At 43.2% G+C, this 25,249-nt stretch overlaps 1 protein-coding gene across 2 annotated transcripts in view; it reads right to left on the bottom strand.

Annotated features, from left to right (window-relative positions):
- The window catches only part of sgcz (sarcoglycan zeta), a gene marked incomplete at its 3' end in the record, with an annotated part of 343,333 nt that overhangs the window by 51,499 nt on the left and 266,585 nt on the right, over positions 1-25,249 (bottom strand). Inside the window, exons 5-6 of one of the 2 annotated variants that reach the window (XM_080520696.1) lie at positions 9,679-9,801; positions 6,057-6,129 (exon numbers count right to left, since the gene is read on the bottom strand). In XM_080520696.1, coding sequence (XP_080376822.1) covers positions 6,057-6,129; positions 9,679-9,801 — 196 coding nt within the window. The remainder of the gene's footprint in view (positions 1-6,056; positions 6,130-9,678; positions 9,802-25,249) is intronic. The other variant, XM_080520697.1, reaches the window with a different exon arrangement.

The raw sequence follows: 25,249 nt of genomic DNA, 5'->3' as shown, positions 1-25,249 counted from the left end.
GAGCGTTCTCCAGCAGGCTGAGCACTTTGTTTCTGTGCTGCCAGCAAAACCCAGTTCCAGCTCCGCGTTGTTGTCGTGCATTCGCGTCACTTCAGCTCTCGTCAGATCTGCCATCCGCCGCCACCGTCCGGGAGCTTTCGGGACGACCCCGGGCTGCCCGTGATCTCATGTGCCTGCTTCCTCTGCAGGTACTGACGAGAGTGTCATTAGCCTTTTCCTCGGTAGGCCAGTGTACCAGGACAGGTCTTCAAAAAACCCTGCTCCAGCCGGTTTATTTCTCTCACCAGATTCTGACGTCTGACATTGGTTGACGAAAACATCCGTCCAGCTTGTAAACACACTTTACCCAACGCCAGAACCAGCCTCCGTCCAGTCCGGGGAAGATACAGGGTATTATGGACAAGTGGCTTTTCGTTAACGATAATAAGACTATTATATTAATAGACAGACATGTTATCGAACGTTCGCAGGTTTGAATCCCACAGCTGACAGGTCACCACTGTGGTTCATCCAGTAATCGTCCAGTTCACCTCCTCCTCCTGGTCTGGTCGCTCCAGAAACCTCGTGTTCAAAGTTTCCAGCTCCTCCTTGATTTTCCCTCCATTAGAATATTGGATCATAGGAGCTGCATTCAGAATCTGCTGTGTCTGTGTGAGCCGGACTGGCTCCACCCACACACACGCCCATTTATGGGAAGATGGAGGAAGTACTTCCTCTCGTGGCGCCATGTGCCAGAGCAGAGCTGCCTGATTGTGGGAGGAGTCAAAGGGGAGGAGCCTACCTTGATGACACTATATAGGGTTTGATTTCTGATTGGCTGAAAACTGAAACAAGCCAGGGAGAGAGAGAGGACACACTGTCTTCACCTCTGGGGCGTCGTTCCAGGTATGGAGAGGATTAGTACTCCTGGAAAACCTTTCGGAAGTGGATTTAGCAGAATATGAGCCCGTGGTCTTCGCTCCAAGGAATAGGCAAATGCAGAAAAAAGGAATTTCCTCAAGGAGATTGATGAATATGTTCAGTTCCTTATGATTGGGAGCAGACCTGAGAAACTGCTCGCTTGTAGCTTCCTTCTCTATGTGAGCGAGTGTTTAGCATCACGCCGCTGTTTGAATGTGGCTGGACTGTGGGCGTCCCCTCCAGGCCTAATGAGGCGCACCCCAGTGTGACACATTCAAACAACAACGACGGAAAAAAAAGACGTTTTCATTCCTTCCCACTCGGTTTCAAACGTGTCTAAAGTTACTTCTGCTGTGGCTCAGTCACATAATGAACGCAAACACTTTCAAATGTGTGGTGTTTGTTTTCAGTTTGCGGTGCCGCGATTGTTTTCAGTCAGAAAGTGGCTGAACAGCTGCTCCATTCTCCAGCTTGTCAAGTACGTCCACACACACACATTCAACATGTCATATAGTGTGTGTTTTCGCAAATGTACCTCGATGTAAAGTGTCTTCTCCGACCTTTCACTGCTGCACTGCCCCGGACACTCACCGGAGCCAAATCCGACTCCGTAAGAGCGACGGGTTGACATGTCAAGGGATTTAATCTGCAGAGGTTATAGACCCAATAACTGTAGATACAGTAGTTTTATTGGGGGATACTTCTCGGCCTGTAGTAAATCATGTTAAAGGTGCACTATATACCTTCCTCAGTTTTCCTCTTTTCCTCCAGCACGAGCTCGTGGTTAAACTGCAAGATAGATCATTAGCTTTAAATGGACTTCAATCCGCTCATTACATGTCCCATTTACCTTCACTGCATCGCGCTCTGCTTTTCATAACGAGTGTGGGAAGGAGGGGGAGCGACGAGCGCTGGAAGATCTCGACAGAATGGGAACGCGGGACAGAAACGGCTGCGTCTGAATCAGTCGGTGAACAACAAGGAGTTATAATACCGTGTAAGAATGTGAACAAAGATGTGATTTGAGGCGGTGGGGGAGGGGGACAAAGACATACAATCCTCCAAACAGGAACAGATTAAAAGTTGAAAATAAACATTAAAAAAACAAAAAAAAAACACTTTCTATTGTTAACATTCCTGCGAACGGTGCAAAAATAACAACTCAGTTGAAAAGGTGATTAACATGCCACAGTTTTTCTCTTACCATCTGACAGTTAATGATGATATAAGAAGAGCAACTGAAGCATGTAATCACCATTGTTTTTAGTTTTTTTTTCTTCCACTAAACAAGCAGTGTCGACGTCTGTGCAGGTTTCACTTGATGCACATCTTCATTTTTTTTTTTTTGTTGCTGTGTTAATTAGAGAGTGATAAGTGTTTTACCTTTGTAAACAAGCAGATTATGTGCACAGTTTAATGATATTAATTCAGTGGTGATACTGATGAGGACACAGTCACCTTAAGGCAACACTGATGCAACGACGACTTGCAAAGAGAAATAATATCTTTTGAATCCATTCCTGCATCATCCACAAACATGTTAATGGCGTGGAATTAATTAGAGCGGATGAACAATGAAGCAGCTATTTGTGAGCAAAAAGTGTTGAATTTATTGCCTTTGCCATTGCCTACTTTCTCTCTTTACCTTACTTTGAGCCTTCAGTGCAGGTTTCATCGCCTTGCTTATCTACAATGACCCATCCACTGACCCAATGTTCTCACTCCTCCTTCTCTCTGTATCTTTCCATTCCCACCTCCCTCCATCACTCCTGAGTTTCCTTCAACTAATCTAACGCCTTTTAGTCCAGCCGGTTCTCAGAATGCCTCCGCGGCTCCTTTCTTTTGATCCCTGAGTGTGTGTCACAGACCTGCTTCCTCCAATCAATTCATGTTTTGCTTTCAAACCACTCTTTGGTCCCACCGTCTGACATCACACGTCGGTGTCAAGTAACTTTTACCGGCCACAAGTTATTATTTATCATTAAACAAGAAGGCCGTTGCTGGGCTAATCCCCCGCCGGAGGGCTTTATATTTTCTCACAAAGCCAGCTCTAAGGCAGCACACTTGGTACACTAGAGGGTGTTCCATGGGTCCTAGTAGATCATTATGTAGAATCTGAAAGGTCTTCTTCATAAGCTATGTCAAAATACGTCTCCAGAGCCCAAAAGGTGTTTTTATGCACTTAGTGACCCTGTGACCTGATATGCAAATGAGGTCCTGGTCACCATGGTGCCCCTTCTCCCCAGGTGGAGTGTCCATGTGTGAAGTTTGGTGACTGTGGGCCCAGGGGCTGCTGAGAAATGAGGAGAAATGTTTATATGAAAATACATGTATTGTGCAACCATGACGAGCAAACTTCAGACCCTACCGATCTTCAAGGTCAAGGTCAAGGTCAGGTCACTTGGTATGCTGGAGGGTGTCCCCAGAGTACTAGTAGGTGTGTATAACATTTCAGAGCCCTAGCTCAAAAACCTAGGCCTCCAGAGCCCAAAATGTGTTTTTAAGCACTTCGTGACCCTGTGACCTACTCAATATGCAAATTAGGTCAAGGTCACCATAGTATCCCTTCCCCCTCTGAGATGTATCCACATGTGAAGTTTGGTCACTGTGGGCCCAGGGGTTGCCGAGATGTAGGTAGAAACGTTCGAACGGACGGACGTACGGAGACTGTTTCAAGATCCCCCTTCGGGGCTTATCGGCCACGGCGGGGGATAATAATAGGAAGAGAGGCAGCATGGTGGTCACTTGGGGTACGGGCTTGAGGCCTTTCTGTTTCAGTTTGCATGTTTTCACATAAATGCACGTTTTTTTTCCTGCAGTTTTCTGCCACGTGTTTGAGGTTGTAACTCCAAATCAGCGTGAACGTGTGGATTATACTTTCTCAGTGTTCGCCCAGTCCAGAGTTACGTCCAGAGTGTCCAGCGTCTCCGCCCACAGCCAGCTGGGATGGACTCCGTCACTCTGCCAGCGGCGGCTGGATTCAGCCGTGTAGAATAAGAAGGAGTGGACAATGAAACGAGCCACACTGACTGAAAGGAGTGCACGCCTTGTCCTCCGACAGCAGAACCTCCCACTCTGCATGCAAACGTGCAAAACTGTGCCAAAAGTTTTAGCGGGTTTAAATATTGACGCCTGAATTTAAATGGGACAAAGAATCTGGTCGGATTGATTTGCAGTGATTAATCACAATCATAACAGCTTTAACCGCGGGGACGGTGTTAGGACGTCTGTATTTAGTAGAGGAAAATAATGACAGAACTCCATGCTTGAAAACTATTTCCAGTAATATCCAGGGTACATCATGCCACAGTCACTACTTCTTTTCAAAGTAAAAACTTCTAAAAATCTTTTTTTTTAAATCCCACCCCTTTGATTCAGTGTTTGAAACTTTAAATCTCTGACCTGTCCCAAAGGTAAAGAATAAAAAAAGACGACTCTGTATTACCTGCATCCATATTTGCCCGTATCCCATTATCTGCTGCACTACGACTCGGCGTCCAGCAGGAGCCTCTGATCGAATCAGTTCCTCTCCACACTCATTTCCATCCCCTCCTCCTGAACTCTTTCCCTCCGTCAGCCTCTTTCAACCTCTTCTGTTTTCTGACTGTCCTCTTCATCAACTCCACCCCAGCCTTTCTCACACTGCTATCTATCTTGTTTAGTGTCAAACCCCAAAAATCCTTTCTCGTATGTCCAGCCTATTATCCGTTCTCCATCTCAACTCCTTCCTCTTAGTGCAAAACACGCAATGCATTTTGGGTAACACCAACCATTATCGGTTCTTCGCATTCATCAATTCCTTTTGCCTTTCTTTCCCTCCAGCACACTCCCAATCATATCTGACAATGCCTTGGCAAGACATTAAAGATTAATAATAAAAAAAAAAAAGAATACCATGAAAAAAAGAAGTCATGGTAAATTTAATCTGTAGATCAGGGGACGAGCGTAAACTGTAAATCCTTAACCAGCCTTCTTTTGTCTTCAATCACAATCATGGAGACAATTTAGTATTTTCAGTGACACTTTTTTGCCTTTTTGCTGTATTCCTGCTCTCAACTTCTTTGTATGAATTAATCCTGCTTAAGAGAACTTTTATGATGATTTTTTTTTTGCACTATGTTGCACATGGAGAGACACAGTCACACACACACACACACATACTCACATTCACCCATACAGGCAATTTAGAGTCACCAAAACCACAATTTCATGTTGTTGTATTGTGGGAGGAAACCAAAGTAGCTTGATAAAACCCCCGCACACACAGGGAGCACAAGCAGCGTCGCACAGACAAATAATCCAGACAATGTTAGGCCATCACACCAAAAGATCACCGTGCAGCTCCTGACATTTCAATCAAGCTCTAATTCTTCAAGTGGCAGCAAAATATAATGAAAAACAGGACAATGTAATACCGTTTTATCAGTCGAACAATATTTGTTACAGAGCCCCGATGGCAGATGGCATTCGTCTGGGCTCATTGAATTACAGTCTTTGCGAGAAAAAAACCTTTTCTTGGCATTTCTTCATATTTTTTGCTTGTTTTCGGGAACCAGGTTACAAATGAGCCTCAGTAACAACAACCATAGTAAAACGTATTTACACGATGACTCGGTGTCACTTGTTTAAACTGACAAAATTAACTAGTTTCATTCATTAATAAAAATGGAACTAAATCATAACGGGAATGAATAAAGCTCACAGCACTGCCGACACGTGTTCACACAGTGTCCTGGTGGAAAACTCTCCCGGTGACGGCCTGACCCTTCAACGAGGGGCTTGTAGCTCTGGTAGCTAATGTTCAGCCTGTCAGGCTGTCAATCAACCGGCGCTCCGGTCTCCGCACTCAGCTGATCCACACTCATGCAGCAGGCTGTACACTGCAGGACTGCTCACTGGCTGTTTTTCATTTTTTCTTTTTTCTTGGTGTAACCACCTCACTTCGTTATTCACAGCAACACACGGCTCATGAATAAAGCGGCGGGACTAAAACATCAAAAGGAAGGTGAAAAGTAAACCAATTTGCAGGAGTACTTATGTGACACGTGCCCCGAAAGACGCATGTTCATCAAAAGAGATCGTGGGATGGATGAAGAGAGAGAGAGAGAGAGAGAGAGAGAGAGAGAGAGAGAGAGAGACAGACAGACAGCACTTACTTTAAGTCCTGGGAGGGTTCTGCCCTGACGTGTGAAGTTTCCACTGAATGGCTGAACACCACTCCTTCGTTCCCTGCAGACAGTGTGAGAGCGGATTACAGGACGGAAAGAAAACACACTGATCCCAATGTTAAACACTGATTCAACTTTCCTCGGAGCCTCAGCAAACACCAAGACTACACAGCGCTGGGCTTAGATGAACTCAACCTATGTTTTAAAAAAAAAAAACCCCAAAGCAACTCAAAGTCTGTGCTATTATTGTCAGTCCTGGGATGATGATGATGATGATGATGATGTGGACGATGTGAAAAGTAAGAAGGCCATTTGCTTTGAACCTTTGACACACATTGGCCTGAAAATACTTTTTCCTTCAAATCTATTCTTTCTGAACAACATATTAAAACGTGCCAAGTCACATTTTTGCCGATACTGTTATAGATATGATCATGGCACTACTTTCCTCTTCAGAACATACTGTACTTCCATACAACACAAAGCCGTCGCACACAGTGTAAATGTACCTGTTTAAAAAAAACCCAAAAGTTGTTCCTGACATACTGCAGCATTTAACCCCCCGTGTCCAGCAGCCCCCCCTCTGCAGCCCAGAGCAGATGCTCGGCCGTGGATCTCGCTGAGACCGGAGTCGGCACTTCTGAAAGCCGAGCGCCGCCACTAATTTAATAATGCAGTAGGCGGCGTGAGCAATTTGCAAGTTTACGCACAATAAAAGGGCATTTTCTAAATGGCTGCGACTTGAGAGTGAAATTGCATCAGGCTCCAGTAGATCCTGTGGAAGAGGACGGAGGAGTCCAAAGCCCTCCAAAACAACCGACACACAGACGGCGGCGTTGTGTTTCTGACATAAATCCCATTTTCTGGGGTGCAGTCAGAGTCAGCGTGGCTCGGCAAAAGATGTGCAGCTGCCAAAATATAGGGGGAAAAAAAATAAAACGTAAAAAGGCTTCTATTTCTTCCAACAATGGCGGAAATGACAGTCGAGGGTGGTGAGTTTTGTTTTGTTTGATTGCAGCTCTGCAACAATGACGCTCATCACGCTGTGAACCTCAGCCACACTTGTCCCGGCGCCGTTCCTCCGGGGATTTATTGCACCGCTACGCTTACAATTGTTGTACACTCTCCTGAGCACTCTGCCGTGTACATGAAATGTTTATGAGCTTGACACAGCCTTTTGGGCAGCACCTGTTCTACTACACTATACCCATGGAGTGTTTTTCAAAGAGGAGCCAGTGAATTTCCAACTGCACAATTCATGGCGGGTTTACGGCCTCGCACATAACAATGGGCAAAAACCAACCGGCTGCTGTGGCAGGAGGTCAAGCATTATTACTATCTATCTATCTATCTATCTATCTATCTATCTATCTATCTATCTATCTATCTATCTATCTATCTATCTATCTATCTATCTATCTATCTATCTATCTATCTATCTATCTATCTATCTATCTATCTATCTATCTATCTATCTATCTATCTATCTATCTATCTATCTATCTATCTATCTATCTATCTATCTATCTATCTATCTATCTATCTATCTATCTATCTATCTATCTATCTATCTATCTATCTATCTATCTATCTATCTATCTATCTATCTATCTATCTATCTATCTATCTATCTATCTATCTATCTATCTATCTATCTATCTATCTATCTATCTATCTATCTATCTATCTATCTATCTATCTATCTATCTATCTATCTATCTATCTATCTATCTATCTATCTATCTATCTATCCTTCCTTCCTTCCTTCCTTCCTTCCTTCCTTCCTTCCTTCCTTCCTTCCTTCCTTCCTTCCTTCCTTCCTTCCTTCCTTCCTTCCTTCCTTCCTTCCTTCCTTCCTTCCTTCCTTCCTTCCTTCCTTCCTTCCTTCCTTCCTTCCTTCCTTCCTTCCTACCTACCTACCTACCTACCTACCTACCTACCTACCTACCTACCTACCTACCTACCTACCTACCTACCTACCTACCTACCTACCTACCTACCTACCTACCTACCTACCTACCTACCTACCTACCTACCTACCTACCTACCTACCTACCTACCTATCTATCTATCTATCTATCTATCTATCTATCTATCTATCTATCTATCTATCTATCTATCTTCCTTCCTTCCTTCCTTCCTTCCTTCCTTCCTTCCTTCCTTCCTTCCTTCCTTCCTTCCTTCCTTCCTTCCTTCCTTCCTTCCTTCCTACCTACCTACCTACCTATCTATCTATCTGCTTTTAGCAGGGAATTCAAAATGTGTTCTGATGAGGGCCGATGAGTCGAATTGTTATAAAAAATTATGTAATGAAACCCAAAATATAATAACTGGTTGATATTGTAAAAACATTTAACAAGAATTTAAACGTGATCTGTTTAAAGCTTGTACATTATTCTGTACTGATGATTGGAGAAGTAGATTACAGATTATAGAGAACAGAAGACCATTAATGACTTGGGCAACAACATAGATTTCCCATAAATGCCATAAACTGCATAAAGATACACGTAAATAACACACAGTCCAAACTTTTAGTGCTTCATTCTAATTCAATTCAAACCATAAATCACAGACTGACTTTATGATGTAATAAAATTCGCATAATATTTGGGGAAAATATTTTCCCTGCCCCACAATGTAATATTGAAAATTTACATTATTGACCAGTTGTTGCATTTCAGAGTTTATTACATCACATTTGAGAACATTCTGGGTGACGTTTTGGTGACGTGAGTCCAGAGGAGACGGAGTCCAGTCAGAGTGACGTCCCCACAAGTAAAGACACACTGGTGGACACACACAGACCACCTTCCAGTACCTCGTGATTCTTTTCACGGATCTTCAATGAGACCTAAAGTAAAGGCGTATAATCACGCACCTTTTTGTCTCAATCCCACTTTAAAGTCTGTACATTTTAACTCAAAGTGCTTCATTCGCCTTGTGCCATAAATATATCAACCTGTATTTTCTCACAGAACCACTCAACCATCTGTCTCTTCCTCGGCTTACTGCGTCTCACTCCTTCTGGCTTCTTTCTCTCTTCAAGACAAAAAAAAAGAGGAAAAAAAAAAAAAAGCTGCTCTGCTTGCTGACCCCTATCCTGTTTGGCTGCACTCATCAAGAGCACTCTGTTTAACAGCTTACAGTGAGTGGAGGTGCAGGGTGTGGATGCACGTGTGTGTGTGTGTGTGTGTGTGTGTGTGTGTCCTCAAGCAACCTTCGCCATAAATTGGTGGGAACCGACAGATTGCCCGGCCCCGTTATCAGCACCTTCATGAATCAGTTCCTCATGGATGCAGAAAACTATTGCTGGATCCCGTCAGACCGGTGACTGATGTCCATCCGCATAGTTTTGGAATGATTTACATCGGTTTATAGTTTTACCACGGCTCGCTGGTGCACCGGGTCCTACGAGTTCAACTGCCATTCCGACGGCAACGAGTCACGGCAGCGTTACCGTCGCAACGACGTGTCCGGTGTGGTTCAGGCTGGGGACGTTGTGGTCAAGGTGGCATACGAGCGGCGTCGCCCTCTCCTGCCTCCCTGTCCTGCATCACCATTCATGGTGGTTATTTGGTTTGGAGTAGGGAAAGTACACGTCTCCTACCTGTGACTTTGAGTTTCTCGGTACCGATGCTGATCTCGTCTTCATCGGCGGAGAACAGAACTCTCTCTCCGTCGGCACTCCTCACCTCAAACCTCTGACACTGAGCCTCCACCATCTCTGAACCTGGAACAGAGAGAGAGAGAGAGAGAGAGAGAGAGAGAGAGAGAGAGAGAGAGAGAGAGAGAGAGAGACGGTCTCGGGTTAAAACTTTATGGCACGTGAACATTTACAGCCGATAAAATGTACCATCCTCTTGATGTGTTTAGTCCAAGGCCCCTCGCAGAACCATTAGTGCCCAAAAGTGTTGACGCTTGAACGACCAAACTGGGAGCCGAACCTCCAACCAGAACACGTCTTCGTTTTGTCTTGTTGCACAAGCGCCATGTCTCCAGAAGTGCCGGGAACTGCTCTCTGTAATGACCTATTCAGCATATGTACTTCCTATCACACAATGACGTAAAGGCCACTCGTCTTTTTTAGCACTTTTTGCCCAAGTCGTGGTCACCAGGCACTAGTTACTAACTAGTAATCCCTGAGATACACAATCACAAAATTACATTGACGCCCATTGGCAACTCAGAATGACCAATTAACCTTGAATGCATGTTTTGTTTTGTTTTTACTGGAGAACTCAGAGAAAACCCAAGTGGAATATGCAAACGCCACACAGAAAGCCCAACCGGAATCCGTTCCACCAAATATTTTCATTATGAGATGAGTTCGCCAACCACCACACTCTCCGGTACGGTCCAGACAGAGCGACTTATCAGTGATGATGTTTTGTTTGCTTGAAAAGACGATAGGCGAGGCATTGGGATTGTAAGTATTATTAATTATTGAGTAAATATTTCAGCATCAACACTCGAAAACTATTAGTCAACTTGCACAGTGGGAGGAAAGCATTACCGATTAAACTCAGGCAGAACTTTCTCGCCAGTGGAAGTTCACACAGTCCTTTTCAGCATAGAAATTATAACTCGCACCTTAAAATATATTTCTCTTTATAGTTTTGCCTTCAGGATATGGATGTGCTTTGAAGAGAAATGTAGGGTGTGACAGAACTAATTCGGAGTACAGTGGACACAATGTTTGGGACGACGTGACACAGTTTCTACTTTTTATAAAAGTTTGTCTTGTAGGAATAAAACAAAATAAGTAAGGAAGCTTCACTTTAGCTGGTTTTTGGAGTTTTTGTTAAAATGCATTTTTTTTACACACACAAACATAGGAATAAATAATACCTATAATTTCTTCTCTGGGATTGGCTCCAGCTTCTCGTGACCATGGTTTGGGTTCGTGGTTTAGAAGATGGATGGATGGATGGAATTTTTCTCTTTTGCCTCCCAATGACTAACTGTCTTTCCTCACGTCAGCCTATATTTAGCTTCTCTCCATGCACTCCCTGTGTGTTTCAAGGATTGATTGAAGATTTTATCGATTACCGTTAAAGCTCACTGGAGGTTTGCCCCACCTTCCATAGTACAAACCTCTTATGAAGCGGTGCACAGCCTGAGATCATCTCGTGGGATCTGTTTGGGTTCTACAAAGCCAAGACAGAAGACTGAGGAGGATTTGTTCTTGTTCTTTCAGTGAATATAAGACACAGAATCAGGGACTGGTTTTGTAAAGACGAGCATGTATTTGATGCTGCGCTGTCGTTGTACCGTCATGTTTAGGGCAGGTCAATCAATCACAGAGAAAGAACAATCGCAACGTGCTGCACAGTTAATGGAATTTCTTCCAGAGAAACACAGAACCCAAATAATTATTTTGGATTTGAGGCGACAGACATCCACCAAAACCCGGTCATTTTGATTGGAAGACGTTTTGTTGCTATAGTGAGGCCTATCACTACTAATGCACAGTTATTGACCAGTGTCCACGATGCAGGGTGTCAGTCCAATGATGACTGTGACAGGCCCTGACCTTTGACCCTCAGCAGCTCTCTGGGTGACGAACCACTGCAGCCCAATGCTCCTCACCTGTGTGGTTAACGCCATGAATAGGACAGACAAAATGCTCATAGATTCAACTGACGTTATCAGTGATTTAAAAGATGCAGCAGTGTTCAATATCAGCTATTCAATGTTCCTAATACCTGAAATGTCTACAAGTAGAGCTACTAAATCCTCTCATGAGAGGAGATTAAGGTAGTTTGGGCATTTAATTAAGACGTCCCCCTGCTGCTTCCTGTTGGAAACGTGCCAGCAGCGCCCAACAGGGAAAAGGCCCAAAGGTTGACCCAGCGGAGGAATTAAATCTCTGGGTTGATTTGTGAGCTGGAAGATGTTTGGCGGGGGAAAAGGAATGTCTGGGTATCTTTGCTAAACATGCTGCCGCCACAACCCCGCGTGTAGTGGAAGGAGGACAGATGATTAGACGGTGGTCAGAAATGCAGTTTGCAGCGTTTTCATCCTCATTCCCTTAATTCTGTGGACGGTGCAGCTACTCCACCTCCGCTGGGCCGACAAAGAAAAGTCGTTCTCCCCTTGTCTTCCTATCCGTTTTCCTCACTCTCTGGTCTCTCGGGCTATTACAGATGTCAATTAGAAACCCAAAGTGCCTTGTCAGTCATAATCAAACTTTATTAGCAGCCATCAATCTGGGATTAGGCTCTTTTCTTCTCATTGCTTTCCCTCACTGTTTTTATCCCGTCTAACTCTATCAACCTTAAATCCTCTCCCTCCTCCAGCGACTGTGAAAAAGCAATTGAGATTTGTGTTGTCAAAAGCTCACCCTAAAGCAAAAGGTGTGTGTGTGTGTGTGTGTGTGTGTGTGTGTGTGTGTGTGCGCACGTGTGACGGAATCAGACAGAAAAAGAACCCAGCTTAAGTGTGAGGCGGAGAGATGAAGAGAAAGTGAAGCTGGTTTAAATTGGAGATGTGCTGCGCTGGTTGCTGTCTCAGGCATGGAGCTCCGTCTCCTCGGCTGTTTGGCTCTCGTCCTATAATACAGCTTGTAGTGCAGATTCCCCCAACTCAGCCGTGGGTCAGCACATTTCTGAAGATTTGTGTTTTACTCACAGAAATGTCTCTTGTCTTCTCACAGTGGGGGCATATGAAAGGATTGTGAAAGTGCTGGAAATCGCCAACTTTAGTGAGAACTTGGCAAAAAAAAAAAAAAACTTAGTCCTGAGAAAATAGAGTGTCCATCTTTCTGGAATATTGTCCAGACAATCTAATGCAATCAATTTATGAGGCAAGAGAGGAAACAGGCTTGACAATATATAATGTAAAGTCTGTTTGTCGATAGGAAACGACTGCTACTACTGAACGCAATTCCAAAATAACACTGAATGACTAAATGAAGGAGCCTTGATGGTGAACAGTGCCGTGGCGATTAGCAGTCTCACCTCACAGGAAGAACAGCTTTCTGTGTGTGGGTTGCCTGTTCTACCATCACAGGTCAGAAATGCTAATTGCCAGCGAGAATCAGCTCCGGGTCACTGTGACCCTGGGCGTCATGGACCGGCTACAGAAGATGGAAAGATAAAGTGATGGTTGATATGCACAAAATGTTAAAGTCGAGGCGTTTGTCGATACGCTTTTTACATCGGCCGTGCATAAAAACTCCACTCGAGTGGAGACGGGGGTGGCGGGTGAAGGGGTGAGGAGCGACGGCTGAAAAACTGATGGATAAGATGTGATGCCGGATTTCCGAGGAGCCGAGGAAACACCGAACTGACTCAAGCAAAGTGACGTGGAGTGAAACAACATCTGACAGAGCAGACGAGGGGATGGGTTTGGACAGCCGAGGGATCAGAGGCTCGCAAAGCTTGTGGCCAAATCTGAGGGGAATAAGCGAAAGACTAAATGCCCTCAGTCAGCTTAGTTAGACGTAAGAGGGGGGGAAAAGGATATATAAATGCAGTAAGAGGTGAGAGAAACTTGGGTTTTTCTCATTTACTGAGCTGCATGAGGAACGTATGAAGAGGCTCGTCGAATATCTGGTCCTTCAGGTTCGTTCACGGAAAGAGTGGTTACCTGTGAAAAGTGCCTGAAGTCCATTGGGCATGCAGGAAAGACAAAATCACATGGTGTACACAAAACTATTTAAAACTCTACAAGCTTATGGTGGAAGCGACAGCATAAGACCAAGTGGCCAGAAGGTACGGCCCCTGCAGGCTCCCTGTTTGAAGCTGCAAGAACAAGAACAGTGACGTCAGCAAGCGGCTTTTTCTGCAGGACTGTTCATACTCTGATAAGAAGCTGCTGAACCTGCAGGCCACACCCCCTTACAGCAGGCCACGCCCCCTCGCAGCAGGCCACGCCCCATGACAGCAGCCACGGCCTGTGAAGCGGCGTTTTAACTTTTCAACTGGACAGTTTATTTCTCGCTTCCTGTGCCTTCAGAAACACATTTCTCTGAACTGTTTCAGTAATAAAAGAGAGTTTTAGTCCGAGCCGCCATGTTGGTCCGGTTTTATAACTACAGGAGCTGAGTGATGCGTTCAGGCACATCATGTAAGCCTGCACTCCAACATTGTAACAAGCAGTAGCAATGTTAGAAGCTAAATATGATTAAAATATGAGTGATGGTTCTCAGCGAGCAGCACACGGCAGAGCCGACGTTTCTGCAGTGCGGCTCCGACACAGTTCCACCAGGACGGTCGGAACTGCACAAACTAATTGGTTTGGCCAGAAGGAGCTGGACGAAGGAATCGACGGCATTTTGTTCGGCAGGATTCCGCACTGCCCAACTTTTGCCTTGTTCTTATGGAGGATGAATCGGCCTTTACTCATTTCTCATAACCGTTGAGAGGAAGTGACGGAGGACAGACAGACAGACAGACAGACAGACAGACAGACAGACAGACAGACAGACAGACAGACAGACAGAGGAAGGCGATCGCTGGCCGTTACTGAACTTCATCAAAAACACACCACAAGCAAAGGAACAAAGCAAAATGAGACGTGGAAGGCCTTTGAAGGAGTTTAGTGCTAATTGATGTGTCAGTCTGTAATTCTTTGAACGGCAAAAATAGAGGAAGAACAGTCACTCTGGCTGTTCTGAACGTCTGCTGACACTGACAGCAATGACGAGAATAACTCAGCGAGCGGAGGCAGCATCTCGGATTCCATCCACAAGAAATCCACTTTATTTAAAATAACATCACTAAAATGTATTTACCTCCCCAGCAGCCTGGCTCCTTGTTTATTCTACGATACATTTGAACTGTTCGTTTCACAAATGAACAGATATCCTTGCGTTGTGACTGAAGCTCAGGGTAATAGAAAACAACACCAACAGTTTGCATCGGGCAAATACTTTGTGATTCGACCTGAGTACAATGTTCTTTCCAGCGTTCGGCACAGTGGGGTAGTGGTTCGCATTCTCCTGCGAGGACACGCCAGTTCCAGTCCGGGCTTGGAGGCGTGTCCTTCATGAGTTTTCCAGAGTTCAAAAACATACAATTGAGACTTCATGGTGGTTGTGAGTGTGTTGCTTTGTCCCCTGTGATGGACTGGTGACCTGCATGGTTCGTTTGGTGCCGCTCAGAAGATGGAGAGGAAGCAGTTAGAGAGCTGCAGGTAATTCTGTGTGAATTAGGTGTTTTTGGACTATTAATTTTCTCCTGTAAAACGCCTCTCCCGCTGATAACACTGAAGTAATTCTGCTGTCACCAATAACAGCAGGATTCCTCGTTAGCCTGTTGTATTAATTGATGCACTGATTTAAATAATCGCTTCCTGACAGGATCTCTTCTATTGTCAGAAGTGCCTCCCACAGCAGGTTCCTCCAGCAATAATGATGCTTTAAGAATACCTCACGGAGGTGCAAGAGAGCTGGGAGGGGAAAAAAACCCAACAAAAAAGGAAAAAAGTGAGAGAATCATTGCACTAATGTGGGTGTAAGTAAGTAAGTCCTGACTCAGAGTTTTACATAATAGAATTTCCCGATAACAGAAGCTTCAGTTGACTTTTGCCTTTGAGTTCCGTCCTGCTGAAGGGGACAGAGTTTTTCCATGGCTGACACAAAATACACTTTAATAAACACTGTAAATATAAAGTACGGCCCTGGTCACAGACCCTGCCAGGCCTTTTGGGGTCGGTCCACCTCTGCCTCTCCCTTTCTCTCTTGGATGTGGGCCAGGTGTCTGATTTGTTGGATGGCCGGGAGACAAAGGGCTTGACGGGGGCGGTGGGGTTGGGGTGGAGGAGGGTGAGGGTTCCCTGCTCTTCTCGCTCTCCCTCACTGCTCCTCTGGTTACCGTCTAACATGGGGCTTTTAATAGGAAATACATTAATATTGATCTGAACTGAGTAAAACTCATTGCCTGTTTTGTCCACAGACGTCCTCGTTGGTCCTTTTCATGTTCTGTGAGCAAATCAAACATCGCCTCACAAACATTAATGTTCACAAATGTTCAAATCAAAAATGGGGGACATTCAATGATATGACTTTCCTTACAAAATCAGAATTTTCTAAGGACATTTTCAGGCATACATGCATTGAAATACTGGCCTGACGAGATGATCTCTGCTTGTCTATTCCTCTGATATTTAGGGGATGTGTTTGTCATTAAAAAACAATCCGTCAATCTTCCTCCTGCTACTTTCCACTAGGCTTTGTCTTCTTTGCTTGTTCGGCTGCTGGAATTTATCATGCAACAGAGGATCTTATGCTGCTTCTATTCCATATAATCTTTGGTATTTTCACCTGTTTCCACTCCTTCAAGAACAACGATCCCCAAAACTCTCAAGGCCTAAAATCCTCATCGATATACAGTATTCCAGGTTTCATTCATAATTGCTTTCAATTATTCTTTCTTCCTTTTTAACTGAACTAAAGTGAAATGAATAATTTAACATTGCATATAGTGGAGTTCTGACTTCCCCAATTTGTATTTTGCAATTAATAAATAGAGAACATTAAAGCTGTGCCCGTGTAACTTTTTTTTACAACTGAACATTAAAGCATCGAGGCCATAATAAAGTTATACGGGTTTGGTCTCCTGGCGTTTTCATTCAGGCCTTCAAATTAAGGCTCGTGGCGATGAGGGGACACGACGCAACGAGACGCTAGACAAGGACCGGGGAACGGGACAAAGACTCCGGCGAAGCAGAGTAAACACTGCATGCATGGTTGATTCGTCCAAACAGGTCGAGATGAATTTTTAATACGAATCAGCTCCAAAGTGCTTTGTCATTATGCCTCCCACCACACTCTGCTATCTCACAGTCCCTCGCTCCCATTCCTGAAGGTGTGTGTGTGTGTGTGTGTGTGTGTGTGTGTGTGTGTGTGTGTGTGTGTGTGTCAATAGTTTCCTCATACACCTTTGGTCATGCATGTGTGCAAATAAGGACGCTAAAGTTCCCTGCAGCCAATAAGCAGTAGAGAAATGAGGCTGCTTTTCATCCGTTGGCTGTGTGGAGACACTCGGCCACATTTTGTCTGATTTAAATCACTCCATAGTTTTTCTTGGGTCAAAATTCTGGCAATATGCTAAATGCAGCATTAGGGCTTTTAAGTAAAAGATGAAGTTACATAACTCAAACTTTAGTGTCCTTGTTCCGTTTAAATGTAAATTTTATGAATGTTTTAGAGATTTCTCTGGCCACTCTTAACGCTTGGCTGGGTTTGCTATTGGCTAAATCACTTTTCACCTTTTATGAATTGGACTGGAGCCCCGAGCCTCACGAGAGCCGTTCAGCAGCGACACAGCTTTGACTAAAGGGTAGAGGGACTCCAGGCCCCCCCTTTAGGATGAGCATCAGGGAAAAAAAATACTGCTTTCTACAACTGCAGACATAATAGCCGGCCCAGAAGGATTTGTCCAGTGATATGAAGAGCAGGGCGAGAGCATCTTTATTACTTTACCTTTTACCTCTGCAAAGAAATGTGTGCCTGGGACATTCTCCAAAGTGGACGTGATATTAAATCGTGCACTGATCTACTCTGTAGGGTATTCATAAGTACCACTGTTACAAATGGCTACAGTATTTATTATATTTATGAATCTAGCATTTGGAAAATAATGAAAAAGAACATAATGGATGCACTACTACAAGACAGCCTATTTATGATTAAACAAGCGACAGGATCTGTCAAATTGAATAAAAGTTTTGTAATCAGCAAAGGAATAAAAAACACTTCAAAAAGAAGGAGATGAAGAAAAGTACAAGTACGTTGAAGTGCAACACTTCATTAAAGGTACTTCTGGTGAGTAAGGGTGCATGATTGGAAGCTACAAGGTACAATTAATGCATCTGCTACTGAGGCTTTAAGACTATATTTCCCACTTTTTTTCCTCAAGATGCATCAAAAGTCACAATCTAAATACGGATTTTGCGTATTAGACGCCTCTAGTTTCACTGAGCTCATGTTTCCATTCCAACTACGAGCTGCCCCTGTGCGACGGCGAGAAATAAAGTCTGTCGTAGAGATCAATATTCCAAAGTCCGAAAAGATCTTCCGTCAACAAATTCACCACAGCAGGCTCAGACCTTGGAACACGTCTGTTCCTCTTCCAGGATGAGGTTGAGGAGTGCTTGGGAAATTTCTATCAACTGAAAACTGGCCACAGACTCACTGTTAAGATTATTTTGGCAACACGCCTCCTGTTGGCTGCGCTCCAGCGATCATCACTTCCCACTTACACACACAAACACACTTGTCAAATTAACTATCCTTCCTGGTGACGTGGCCACAGGCAAGGTTGCTTTCTTTTTTTTTAATTCACAAATGCAAATTCCTGCAGTGAATGTGCAGAAACCCACCTGAATGTGTTTATGAGCAAATAAACAAGCAGCAGTGAAGCAGAGCGAGTTAAAAGACCCCAGCAGCTCAGAGGGAGGCGGGACTGAAGACGCCATCCTGGTGCAGGACGAGATTCAACGAGTGGTGTGTGAAGAGGAACAAAACAAAAACAAAAGGAAAGAAATAAACCCGCCTTCCCTTCTATTTCTCAAGTGGAGCTAAAGTGTTTAAAGCAGGCAAATCATTCCGGGTGTCAGGTGAATAATTTTGCTTTTTTACAGAGTTTCACTCACTAAACGTCCTGATTAGTAATTCAGACGCGGTGCAGCTTATCAGTGGATTAAGATGAGCATTCTGTTGAGTGAGTCAGGCTGGTATGCTTGTCAGTTCCCCTCCTGTCTGGAATGTCAAGTTTAATGAATATTCAAAAGCCCAGTGGAACCTTTTGTAAGTTCTGCAAGGGGGGAAATGTTCCTGGGGGGGGGGGTTTGTACAAAGCCACTTCAAGTGACACATGTGGAAAAACATTTATTCAAATGTAGAGCAAAATGTTCCTCTGCCGCCTTGTACAAAATAATGCATAATTTAGGAGAAGACTGGCCATCGGGAGCGCCGAAGTCGTTTCTGAATCAACGTGGCCGTCCTCGGCAGGATTAACACGCTGAAATATGCAGTCACAACTGCAGGACTTTGCATTCCAGTGAAATTTAAAATAATCTTGCACCGACTGCGTCAACAGAAATGCTCATTTACCCGTCGAGTCTGAGGCACTGAAGACCTTCGGCTCTGCACGGGAACGCAAAGAACTGGATGCACATCCTGTGAATGTCATTACAGAAACCGCGGGACGGAGGTTCCGGGGAAGCAGATGGAGAGAAGCCGGCTAAAGCTTTGGCCTGATTTCCGTAAAGAATAAGACACAGGTCTTTGCTAGCTCTCCTTTTAATATGAATCTATAAGCAGAAATGTTCATAGTTTTGTATTTAGACCGATTCAAATGAGTTATTTTAGAAGCGCTAAAGAGAAATGATTTTACTGATTGCCATTCGTTTCAGACATTCAGCAGCATTTCATCGATTAGTTTAAAAGTAAGTTACACAGGGATAAGTGGATTTAACATGCGTATCCGTTCCAAATCTGCCGTTAGCCACTGAAATCCGCCAGTCTGTCGTCTGTCATAGTTTGCAGCGTTAAACCTTCCACACTGAGCGCCTCGCCAGCAGAGTCGCTCGTTTCAGTTAACTTAGCACTTAGCATCATCCTGTGGAGAGTCAGCCATCTGTCATAGACAGCTACACCGCCCCCTACTGGTGGTTTCACATACCAGCAGCCATCTTTTCGGGTTGACGTTGCAATTTATAGATCTTTCACCATCTTTTTTTCCCCCAAAGTATCAGACGTCCAATCAAAGCGGCCCGTCACTCGTTGTGTACACGGAACAAAGCACCGACTGCTCAAACACGAGACGATCGCACGCTCATCATTTTCCTCTTAACTGAAGACAACAAACACGGCTTTGATTCTTCAAAGTCAATCGAGAAGCGAGGCATTAAAAAAACAAAGGGCCTGGTGGTTAATGAGAGAAGGTTACACATTCTGTATTGACTTGCAAAATCTTTTAGTCACAGTTCACAGGAGAGAGTTGATGAAAGCTGCTTTAGACACACAAACTGAACTTGAGTTACAGAATACGTACACTTTGATTAGCGCCAGTTATTGATCTTTCCTTTTTTTCCACTTAATTGACAAGAGCATAATATAGTGACAGGCACGAAATGTGCAGAGAGAAGGCGATGGGGCTTGAATTATAATAAGGAAGGGCGTCGGCTCTCGGCCATCCTAACGTTTACCTTTCATTACCACGAGCCTGTAACTGGCAGGGGACAGTGTTTACCCCTCTGTGCATTGGCCAGTGTTTACACAACTGTTAACACATTAATCTTCATCTTGTACCACTGGAGTATTTTTGTTGCAAGACAATCGCTCGCAAAAGCCGGTGTTTGTCGAGCTTCTCTCCGGGACTCATTTTATACACCAGTAATCACTTGATGAGCCGCGCTGCCATTCCTCCAGATTGTTTCTCCTGGCATTTCCTGTCACCTCGTTTGTATCTAAATGAAACTTACTATTATTCTGCCGTGTAGTCGATCGCATTATCTCGTTCACACTTTCAAAATTCAAAATGCAAGAACATTTCCATGCCCTTATAAAGACGTTGACCTTGCTTTGTTGACTGAGTTTCCTCGCGCTGATAAATGTGTTGAAAAAAACAACAACAACAACATAATTGCAGGATTAATTTGTGAAACACTTTGCACTCTGCTCATGAATTGGCATGTTATCACTAAATGCTAAAGGCACGCTAGCAAATGAAGCACCGATCCCTGAAATGAATCCGCCTTTAATGAAAGCTGATAATCTTTTGTATTGTTGACCTTGAAGCTCCTGAGTTCAGTCTTTATTTTGTGTGTGTTTTCAGACTATTTTATCATTCTACTTTCTTTTCTGTGAGAGAAAAATATCTTTCAGGAGAATAAAGCGTCAACCTCGGTCTGCAGAAACACCAGAGGAAGAAACCCACAAACGCAGGACCTGTACATCAACAGATTTAAGAACACTGAGGTGAACACACCTTTTATAAACTCCTGCTCAAACACACATTAGTTCACATCCATTTCCTCCTGGGAGGGCGGGACCACTCAATAACCTTCAAATTGAAACTTGAAAAGTTCTTCTTTCTCGTGGGGCAATGTATAAACAACAAGAATCTTTATATTTTCAGAAAATCAAACAATTACTGACGGAGATGACAACAATGTAAACTTAACTAAACATTTTAAAGATCTAATCTGGTGCAAAATACTATGAAGTATCTCAAAAAACGTCTCCCACAGCTGCTGCATTGTGCTTTTTTTTTGTAAAAACTCACCCTGACCGTATGGCTGTGAGAGCAGTGTTGCCACAGTTACCTTAACAAAGTAGTGTGATTACTAGTTATTCCTGTAAAGGTAACTTAGTTACTTCACACTCGTTCACCGTCTTTCTTTCCCCGTCAAACCACCGACGCCTCAGCTCAGGTCTCAGCGTAAAAATCAACGTTTTCTCTGGAATTTTTATAAATTGCTTGTTGGTTTGACCAGATTGGAGCCTTATTGATTGATATTGGGTTTTTTTCTCTCTCTCTTTTTTTGACGATGGGAATTAACGGGATCCAGTTTCCGGAGAAATCAAGGACAATTCGCCGGAAGAGACAAACACTTCTCGACACCGTCGGAAGGAGAGACGAGGGCGAACGAGGAGAGCGACTGCATTGTTTTGGCTCTTGGAGAGTAAACAGCCTGGAACACGACCATGATGCAACAGCAGGAAACAAGAAGGTCAGCGCATCATTTGAAGTGCTTCTTGCAGTCAGAGGGAGCGACGGCCCCACAACGGCTCCCCACAACTCCTTCATCCTGTTCAAGGGCCTTTTTCAACACATCGTAAAACAAACAGACGAGGATGAACGAGGAAAGAGATGCGCCGGGGGGGGGGGGGGGGGGGGGGGGGTTAATCCAGAATTAGAAGAAACTGCAGCGCAATGCACTTTTTAATTCAACTTTTAAATTTGCCACAGGTGGGAGGGTGAGATTCATACACTGAGGGACACAAATTATTTATTTAGAGTTGATTACAGTCATTAATATGGTAAGGGAGGAGAGAAAGCGACAGAAAGGGAGATAAATGAGTGCCATTCATCATCTCCATTAATCAACGTGATCTCTGGTGTCAGGACTGTGGGATGAAGGGAAGATAAAATTGCAGAAGCGCTGATGAAAAGACATGTAAAGGTTGTGCCGCACGGCTTCACGCATCCTCACTGAAGCTGCAGCCGTAAACAAAAGCGGCTTACTGTCGGCCTTGATACAATTTGTGATATTATTCGCTGAGAGGCGAACGCCGAAGTAAAAATAGAATTAGAGAATAGACGTTTCTCAGTAAACAAAACTTAATTTATCTTTTTCAACCTGCAGCAGGAGATCAAATGAATACGCTTGTTGAAGACGCAGCTTAATAAGTCCTTTATACCGGCTCTGTTCTGGAAATAGTCACATTTTGCTCTTGTGTTTGCGCTTTCTTGAGAAACTCAACTTTTCCTCTTTTTAAAAAAACAAAACATATTTATAACAGCTACATAGATGGAATAACCTCAAGCAGACGGATTGTGCTTTGGATTTGGTCCCATGAGAGACATAAGATCAAAACGAGACACTGTGGAGTGAAGACGAGTTGGTCGTTATCGAACATATCGGAGTGTTGGCAATAACATATTGAAGATAATCAATCTCAAAGATGAAACTGTGGAAAATCTGACGAGATGCTTCTCGTCACGTTAAAAGCAAAATTTCCTCTAAATGTCCTCTAATTGCATCATTCTGGTCTTTGGTTGTTCAGGAAATTGAAAGATCTTTCCGGATTAAAGTGCCACTGGATCCCAAATTGTGTATTCTTGATGTAAATAATTGTGTGCCGGAAACAAAAACACTGAAAACAAGGTGTGAACAATTATTGGACCCCCCCCCCCCCCCCCCCCCCCCCCCATGAATATGGTCTGTGGTCTGATGATGCTTAAACTGCAAAAAGTGTTAATTAATAACAAACAAAAACAAAACAAATACAACAAATAATAGATAATCGATGTATTTTAAGCAAAAATAAAGAAATAAATGATCATAATAATAAATTAGGCTAAATGACCTTGTCTTTATATCGTCAATGTGAGCACAATTTATTATAATTTTTTTATTATTATTATTATTGTAAATTGTTTGCTTTTTCTGTGCTATTTTTTTTTTTAGTAATTTTTTATTATTATTTATTTTATTTTATTGTGTTGGTGTTGCTGTCTTGTTTTTTTCTTTGTGTTTACTGTCAAGAAGAAAAACGGAAAAATGAAAATAAAGAGTTAAAAAAAAAAAAAAGCAAAATTTTCTCTCAAGGTCAATTTTGTAGCTGTTTTAAAAAAATAGATACATTTAAATACACTAAAGCTGTGTGGCAATCCTAAACAAAGCTAAAATCATTCAGCATTCTTATAAATTAAGCGATTAGTCTATACTCCTGTAGCAGGAGAGGCTCAATGTGTCCTGGTTTGCTGAAACACTTCTAATACAGACTCACCACTGGACAATGCAGACGGAATAATATCCTTTGATTTTTGAACAAGTGATTCCCTCAATAAATATCCAAGAAACATACAACCATCGATTGACGTTTCTTGGTTTTAAGAGTCACTGCGCCAACGACCAAGCATAATATAGAACCATTTAAATAGATATATCATTTTATTCCATAGCATCACGTAAAGAACATTGACATTAATGTTGCTCTACATTCATCAGGATAGTTGCAATAAAAATAAATAAATAAATAAATAAAAATACCCTCCTCGAGAGAAGAGTGTGCATATTCAATGTACATCTATGAGGGGGTTAAATATTCCAAATTAATTCTAGTGTTTCTTTGGACCGGCTGTATAAACAACCTCTGGAAATCAATCAGCTTTGAAGGTCAAAAGGTTCCTAGAGTTCTTGGTTATTAGACAGAAAACCCCAAATAATAATGAATTACAGCTGAAGTGGTGAAGAAGAGCTGGTTGATGGACGTTCTGTCAACACATGGTGGCGTCGTGCTTCTGTTCACCTCACATCGAGAGATGAACTCCACTAAATGGGTTGGAAACTTTATTCAGTTATTTCTCCCTTTTAATAATACTAATACTATTAATAATATAATATTGCTGTAGTACTGCACATCGTAGCCTGATTAGCTACCTTTTACCTTTAGGTATAACTTATAATGATGATGCTTTCCAATGACATATAACACAAAACCAATTAATGAGTTTAGGTAAATAGGTAATTTAACAATAGGTCAATAGGTAATTACTAATCCCACATGGGGCAATTCAGTCACAAAAGACAGGAAGGTGGCACACATATAATAGACTATGTAAATATAAATATATAATTACATAAATATAAATTTATAGAAATGTAGAGAGCAAGACGAATAATCAAATTAGTTGAAGTGGTCCAGCTTCCTTCCATATTTGAGGTCCGTGACTGTGACTGTCACCTGAACGTGAGAATGTTTAGTTTTCATGATCAGATGTGATAAAAAGACGAATAGTTAAGATTTGGGACAAAAACTCTGTCAATCTCAAGCTTCTACACACAAACTAGTTCCACTGCATCGTAGTCACGCCGAAGAAAAGCGCTCATACTTTAGTCCATTTTAATGCGTCAACAATCTCACTTTCTTTGTTGAAAAAGTTGAAGAAGTCATCGCTCAGGCGGTATCAGCTCTTTATAGCTTTTCTGTGACTTACATGCTTCTGTGAACACAATTATGCTAATATCCCGGAGTCGTGGCAAATACACGCTGCAGGAGATAATAATCTTGAATAAAAAAAATAAAAAAATGACTTTGTAAGCCTGAACTGAGATGTTTTATTAATTGACCTTTCCATTTGCAGTGCAGGCCCGACGCCAGCTTTTTGACCACGGCCTCTGCAGACACACAGCAGGTCTATTTCCTCGCACTGTTCTACTCTGCAACTTGCCAGGGCAAAGATCTATGAATGCTAATGTGATGACCGAACAAGCCGCGGCCCTGAAACGTGACGTTGGCAATAATGCCGAAGGCCGCGCGGCGAGCTTTCAGAAGGCACCGGCAGGTCCGGACGGGACCTCGGCCGTTTGTTCCGTTAATCCAACGGGAACTCGGTAATAGAGGTTTGGTTTAGAAAACTGCCAAAAGCAAAAGACTGAGTCATTGTTTCAACCTTGTGGCAGATTTTTCATTCATAGCTCATTTTGTATTATTCATG

Source organism: Blennius ocellaris (assembly GCF_963422515.1).
Source record: "Blennius ocellaris genome assembly, chromosome: 3".
Classification (NCBI taxonomy): Eukaryota; Metazoa; Chordata; class Actinopteri; order Blenniiformes; family Blenniidae; genus Blennius; species Blennius ocellaris.
Note: the sequence above shows the minus strand (reverse complement) of the source record. Positions and strands in the feature narration are given on the sequence as shown.